Below are 7,399 nucleotides of genomic sequence, written 5' to 3' on the forward strand. Positions count from 1 at the left end.
CGTTCATTGGATTTACTGAACATTGAACAATTAAGCCGCTGAATATTTGTTTTTTTGGTTTCAACCAAGAACAATATTTTTTTAATTTTATGTGATTCTGAACAGCGATCGTAACATTAATTATTAATTAATTATTTGAATGCCAACGCTATAAAAAGGGGAAGGTGTCGTGATATTGCGTTACATTGTCACTGCACGTTGCTCTGCACGTGCACCTTATCTATCAACCAATCCAGTGTAATCTTGTATGATTATATAACAACAGGCAACATGAGCCGAGGGTGATAGACCCACGCAGTGCGACACGGAGGTTGTAGCAAGCACTAAAACAGACATTAAAAAACCTATTCCTGTTCTTAGAATCGTGACAAGCGCGTATTAGACTAAACTCGGCTCTCATAGTGGGTTGTCTTAAGAGTTTTATTGGTTGCCCTGAGCAGAGTTTTCCGGCAGGCATCATTAAGCCTTATGAAGAAACAATTCTCACATCTGGCAAAGTCTACTGCATCCAATATCCTCTGGTATTGTCTCATTTTGGGCTACACAGGTGACAGACTGATCCCTGGCTTGAGATGGGAAGATTGGAGACAGTGAGCTTTGTTGTTGGCAGTAACAAGTCTTTGGCCTCACAAGGTAGATTATAGGGTTGAAATCTATTCGGCAAGATGGAAATTCATGCTGATTTCTGACCAGGCCAAAGACTAAGTAATAATTTGTTTCGAAGGCAGGGGCTGTATGTCTCCTTTTCAACCGCTGGTTTACATCTGGGATCTTGAATAAATCGACTGTCAGTGACTCGAGAAAAGTTCTATTTGACAATTTATGTGGAGAAAGCGAGAGTTTTACACAGTAATTTGTCGATGTATCAACTGTGTTAAGTGTGGAAATATTATGAGTGGTTTTGGGAAGTGTTGTGATTGCCGTGAAAGTCATTTATTGTGTGATTTACTGAAAGTGTTGACAGACAAATCTCAGGTATGTGCAGTTGAGCTTGTGTTACTAGAATACTTTGTGACAAGCATAAAAACGCTTTGTGAGTGTTTAGTTTAGGTGATTTGTCTTAGAAAGCCTATTCTGTGCTCAAAGATTGTGGATTCTTAATCTGTTTTCGGCCAACACAGAGCTGTGGGCCTCACAGTTTGACTGACTAAAAGATTACAATTTCTGGATTTTCAAATGTTGTTTATTTCATCACAAAATCCTGTTACTTCTGTGAGAGAACTTTACCGTCTATTGACAGCAATAATGCTGTCATTGTTTACCTTTAGCCAGTGACTTTTCACTGCTTCCTCTTCCACTTAGATGTCAAATAGTTAAAATGCACTTGAAATTTCTTTAGCCATGTTTTAACAAATCCAGATAGATATATGTTGCCACATATAAGTGGGTAGTTTATTACCAATCCCTTTTGCACCAGACAACTTGCAATGCAGCAATCCCTTCAAAATTGGTTTATTGATTGACAAGATCTGCTGCATGCAAGTATAACCCAGTAGCGATGGGAGAAAGAGCTAAATGCAGCAGAACAAGAAATCGTTAGACACATACAGGAGGAAGCTTTGAAGGAGGAAATAAGTAAATTGGAGACCAGGACCACAAGAGAAGAATTGAAGAGAGCTAAGTGACTCTTCCATTTAGATCCATTCTTAGATCCAAACAATCTGGTGAGAATTGGTGGACACAACAAGCAAGCAAGCGTATCCCAAGACATAAAGCACTTCATTGTCACACAAGCAAGATTCCTGCCAGACACTACAACGAAAAGGCTCTTCATCAAGAAAAGGGGATCACCAACCTTGATGAAATCCAGTCTTCAGGCTATCAGCCATGGCAAAGATTTTTACCTCACTAATGAATAACAGGCTTTGTGACTATCTAATTGAAATTGGCATAATTACTCAGCAACAATGTGGCTTCCGAAAAAAACATGGTACACAGGACAGTATTCTCATTTTAAAAGCACTAATAGACAAATATGTTAAATCTAAACCCAAGAAATCAAATAACCTTTTATTCACCTGCTTTGTTGACTTTAGTAATGCATTACATACATACATACATACTTTATTTAAGGTATCATAAGAAATCAAATACAAATAATACCCTAAAAAGAAAGTTTAAGAGGTTGACCCTATGTAAATAAACTTCCAAAAATAAGAATTAAAAATATATGCTTATGACTAAAATCTAAGACCTAAGATGGATAAAAACCTAAGAAATACGCATGTACGATTTAAGAGCTATTTTGAAACGTCTTAAATTTCCTATCTCAACAACATTGGCGGGCAGGTCATTCCATTCACGAATAATTTTAACAAAGAAAGAGTATTTATAAAAATTGCAGTTAGCCGATTTAACTTGCAGTTTGTAGTTGTGATTGGACCTGGTCGTTTTGAAGCGAACTCAAAACAATCGGAAAAACAAAGGCTATTCAATCCGAATACAAGTTTATAGCATTCAATCAAAGAAAAATATAGCCTTCTGTCAGTAGACTGCGACCACCGTAACATTTCGCAGCGATCTTTGTATGACATCTCTCCCCTTCACTGACCTAAGGCCAATCAAGAAGCTCTTCTCTGAACTTTCTCTAAGAGAGCAATATTCTTCTCTAGGTAAGGGCACCATACAGGGGAAGCGTACTCGAGAATTGGTCTCACAAGAGCCTTGTACAGTGTGGAAAAGATTTCCTTGTTTACAGAACCGATTGTTCGCTTGATTAGACCAAGAACTTTATTGGTCTTATTGAGAACCTCAACAACGTGAAAGGTTGTCATTAATTTTGATAGTATCCCCAGAGGGAAACTGTTTCAAAAATTTAGGCTAGCGGGAGTAACGGGGTGCTTCATTGAGATTTTACATTCAATGTAATGATAAATCATCTGTGAAAATGGAAAATATGCTAACAACTGCCTTTCGATGTCATACCGGAGTAAAACAAGGTTGCATGCTCTCGCCAACCCTTTTTAACCTTTATTTCAGTGACCTTTCAGAGGAACTTAAGGCCAAGAACCTAAATGACGTAGAACTAAACGAGTAACCGTTAAGTTGTCTGCTCTATGCAGATGACTTAATTGGTCATATTCTCCAAATCAAAAAACGGACTACAGGATTATTTGGATTCCCTCAGCGAATACTGTAAAGAAAACGACTTGTTGGTTAACCTTAATAAAACTAAGGTGTTAATTTTTAATAACTGCGGGAGAACCATGAATAAGCACATATTATACTATAGAGGCAGAAAACTTGACAATGTTAGCAATTACAAATATCTTGGCCTACAATTTAGTACTTACGGGAACTTCACATACGCTAAACAGGAAATAAAGAAGGTTGCCCTTAAAGCTTTGTACAAACTCAGGAAGGAAATGGGCTACCATTTCAGAGATGATGTACAGCTTACAATGAAAATTTTTGACACAGTTATTACCCCAATACTCACTTACGGAAGCGAGGTCTGGGGGGTTGATCACGATGGAAAGCTACAAAATGATCCAATTGAATTTGTACAAACAAAGTTCATTGGGTAACTATTGGGAATTAACAAATTCTGTAGCTCAAATGCGTGCAGATCGGAAGTAGGCCATTTACCAATGCGAACGAAGACAAAGTGCAGAGCCATTAAATATTGGCTAAAAAATTTTGCGAGCTGGAGCACCAAAATAAACTCTCTGGAATAGCATTTACAGATCAAATTGGTCAAGACAAAAAGGAACTTTGGCCAGGCAAATTAAAATGGCTCTTAAATCTCACAGGCCTTGGCGTCATATGGTCAGCAAAATGAACACTCCCACAACCATGATCTATATACAACAGAGACTCTTAGACATTGAACAGCAAACATGGATTAGCGAAATACATGATCAAAAAAACAAACTCAGAACTTTTAGGACATTTAAACTTACCCATGACTACGAAAATTACCTCACAAATGTAAGAAACATCAATCATAGAGTAGCAGTCACAAAGCTAAGATTAAGCAACCAAAAAATAGCAATTGAAACTGGGTGATACGTTAAACCCCATCAACCAACAGACCAAAGAATCTGTCCATTATGTAAAACTGGATTTGAAGACGAGGAGCATTTTTTGATGAATTGCATAGCTTACAGGGATCCTAGGAGAGAGCTGTTCAATTCGCTAAAAAGGAACCTAACCTTTTTCTTGACTCTCTGACTCCAAGCTCTGCTTTTGCAACGTTGATAAGTATGAAGCAAGGAGAGAAAATGCAAAAAATTGTGGCTAAATACGTATGTGATCACTTCCACGAAAGAGAAAGACGCGTTAAATATATCCTTGTCTAATTGTATAAATTCTACCACTGTACACCTCTGTAATTATTGCACTAAAATCTTTGTTATCGTTGTAAACACGTGTCTGTAGGCGCTCTGTTGATAATAAAGCAGCTATCCTATCGTATGATTGCTGTCTTTGTCGGTCAAATGTCTTCTAATCCCAAAAAATTACAAAAAAAGAAACGTCTGTCCCAATTCCAGCAGGGTATAGCCGTGGAAAGTTGTAAGTATGATCCTTATCATCCTTTGCCCTATAGTTTTAGCTTCATGGAAGAATGGGTGGCAACAGGACATACATCTGTGATTGCAAACTAGAGATATGTTTTGTCTACATATTCTCTTGTACAAAGGCTTTAAATGTCACGCCTACTTGCCCACCCATCAAGAGTCAGTTGCCCAAGCAAACAATTTCCTGTACACGATTCTTTTTCCTTTTTACTTTTCTGATAGTTATTTCTTTCTCTCCAATGAACATACTGTAGTGTTTCTGCATTCTTGTTATCCACACCCTAACCACAAATTATAGCAAGATATTATTGTACCTATAAATAGTTGATTGAGTTGTAATAAAGCAGTTGTGTAAAGCACTTGGCCTGATTCAGTTTGTACGAACCCAAAGTACACAACAACTGGCGACGAGGATGGCCACTCTCGGATCAATAGAATTTTTAGAAGACTGGAATGCTTATAGTGAGCGATTTGAGCAATACATGATTGCTAACGAAATCAAAGACGAGAAGAAAATAGTTGCAACATTCCTTACGATGATAGGAAGCAAGACATACAATGTATTGCGGGATTTACTTGCCCCAGAGAAGCCATCTGCTGTCAGGCTTGAAGATTTGGTGCAAACTTTAAGGGATCACTACGAACCGAAACCAATTGTGATCGCCGAACGATTTCACTTCCACAAACGTGAACAACACGAGGGAGAAGGGGTGGCAGCGTACAGTGCAGCCCTTAAGAAATGCTTAGAAGAAGCACTTTGTGACCGTTTTGTCTGTGGATTAAGAAACAAGCAGACACTTTTAGCAGAAAAAGCGCTTACACGGAAGACAGCCTTAGAAATTGCATTGGCAATGGCAGTTGCAGATAAGCAAGCCAACAATTTCAGGAATCCACCAGAAGACTTTAGCGTAAATTATGTGAAACAATCGCATCTACAAAAGGCAACCAAACAAAGAAAGCCGTGCTTTCGTTGTGGCGGAGACCACATCCCGCAAAAATGTCCATTCAAACATGAAGATTGTCGGAACTGCAACTCAAAAGGGCACATCGCCAAAGTTTGTAAAAAGAAAGCACCCGCTTCACGTCCAGAGCAGAATTGGAGGAAACAGCCAGTTCGGTACTTGGAACTTGACCACCCGGTTCCAAACAATCATGATGACGGATTCAAACTGTTTCAAATAAGTGAAGAGAAGCCTGAACCATCCATCATAATTCCAGTGAAGGTGAACGGCGAAGAATGCTCCAAGGAATTGGACACTGGTGCAACCATCTCGATCACGTCTGAGGAGGCTTGGAGAAAAAGATTCCCAACAGCTCCACTTGAAGAGTCACAAATCAAACTTCGCACTTATACTGGAGAAGCCCTCGACATCATCAGGCAAGCTATTGTGCAAGTCACATATCAACACCAGATCGCCAATCTACCGCTTCAGATCATCAAAGGAAAAGGACCAAGCCTATTTGGAAGAAACTGGCTTAGGAACATTAAGTTGAACTGGGGGTCAATTGAGAAGATAAGTTGTGACCTAGATAATGTATTAGCTAAGCATAAATCAGTATTCAATGACGAATTAGGTACGAGGCAAGGTACTAAGGCTAAATTGTTTGTCAAGCCTGACTCAAAACCAAAATTTTTCAAACTGAGCCCAGTTCCGCATGCTTTAAAGGATTTGTGGGGATTACAAAGTTACTGTCAATTCTGTGTTGGAAGAAGACCAACATGCCCTGCCAAACCCTGAAGAGTTGTTTGTTACACTAAGTGGGGGGGGGGAAAAGTTCAGTAAATTGGATTTGTCAAGAGCTTATCAACAGATTGTTTTAGACGAGGATTCTCGAGAGTATGTCACTATAACTACTCATAAGGGTCTGTACAGACCAACTCGTTTGCCTTTTGGGGTATCCTCTGCATGAGCTATTTTTCAATGTAAAATTGAGCAAGTACTTCAGGGCATACCGATGATAGTGTGTAGGGTAGACGACATCTTAATTTCGCGGAAAAATGACCAAGAGCATTTAGATCATCTTGATGAAGTTTTAACTAGGGTGGAAAGCACTGGCCTGAAGTTAAAACTAAGCAAATGCCAGTTCATGCAGCCAACTGTTGAATACCTGGGTTATTGGATAGATGCGCAAGGATTGCACGCTATCGAGAAAATGCTCGAAGCCATTCAAATTGCGCAGGCACCCGAGAATCAGCAGCAACTTAGGTCACTTCTGGGTATGATCAATTATTACTCGAAGTTTATCAGCAATTATTCGACCATCACCAATCCGTTAAACAAGTTATTAAAGGATGGAGTCGAATGGAAATGGTGTGAGACTCAGCAAAAAGCATTCAAGCAACTTAAGGACAAACTGTCCAACGCGCCAGTTTTAACACATTTCAGCAATACATTGCCATTGAAGCTTGACACTGATGCTTTAAAATACCATATAGGTGCAGTTATTTCGCATGTATTGCCATCCAGAGAAGAGCGACCAATTGCTTATGCTTCGCGCACATTAACCAAAAGCGAGCGCAATTACGCGCAAATTGAGAAGGAAGTGCTTAGCATATTCTTTGGAGTGGAGAAATTTCACCAATATCTCTATGGGAGGAAGTTTCTGTTGGTCATGGATCACAAACCATTAACTACATTAATGACACCAAAAAGTGGAATGCCAACTCTAGCAGCCGCAAGATTACAAAGATGGGCGATACTGCTCGCTGCATATCAATATGATATCGAATACCGATCAACAGAGAAGCATGGGAATGCCGACTGCCCGTCCCGTTTGCCAATAGGAAGCGAAGGGTCAAGCGAAGGACTTGATGAGGTAAAACTCATAAACATGCTACAAATTGAATCACTGCCAATGAATGTCGATCAAGTTCGCAA

At 39.3% G+C, this 7,399-nt stretch overlaps 1 protein-coding gene across 1 annotated transcript; it reads left to right on the top strand.

Annotated features, from left to right (window-relative positions):
* Nucleotides 1–4,933: 4,933 nt before the first annotated feature.
* On the top strand, nucleotides 4,934–6,259 carry LOC140921817 (uncharacterized). Its single transcript, XM_073371851.1, has one exon. It carries the CDS (start codon nucleotides 4,934–4,936, stop codon nucleotides 6,257–6,259), a length of 1,326 nt encoding a protein of 441 aa, XP_073227952.1.
* The last annotated feature ends 1,140 nt before the right edge of the window (nucleotides 6,260–7,399 follow it).

Source organism: Porites lutea, chromosome 1, assembly GCF_958299795.1.
Source record: "Porites lutea chromosome 1, jaPorLute2.1, whole genome shotgun sequence".
In the NCBI taxonomy this organism is placed as follows: domain Eukaryota; kingdom Metazoa; phylum Cnidaria; class Anthozoa; order Scleractinia; family Poritidae; genus Porites; species Porites lutea.

Bases quoted from the DNA above. Each gene is read 5' to 3' on its own strand.
- LOC140921817 (XM_073371851.1), top strand. From the start codon at position 4,934: ATGGCCACTCTCGGATCAATAGAATTTTTAGAAGACTGGAATGCTTAT.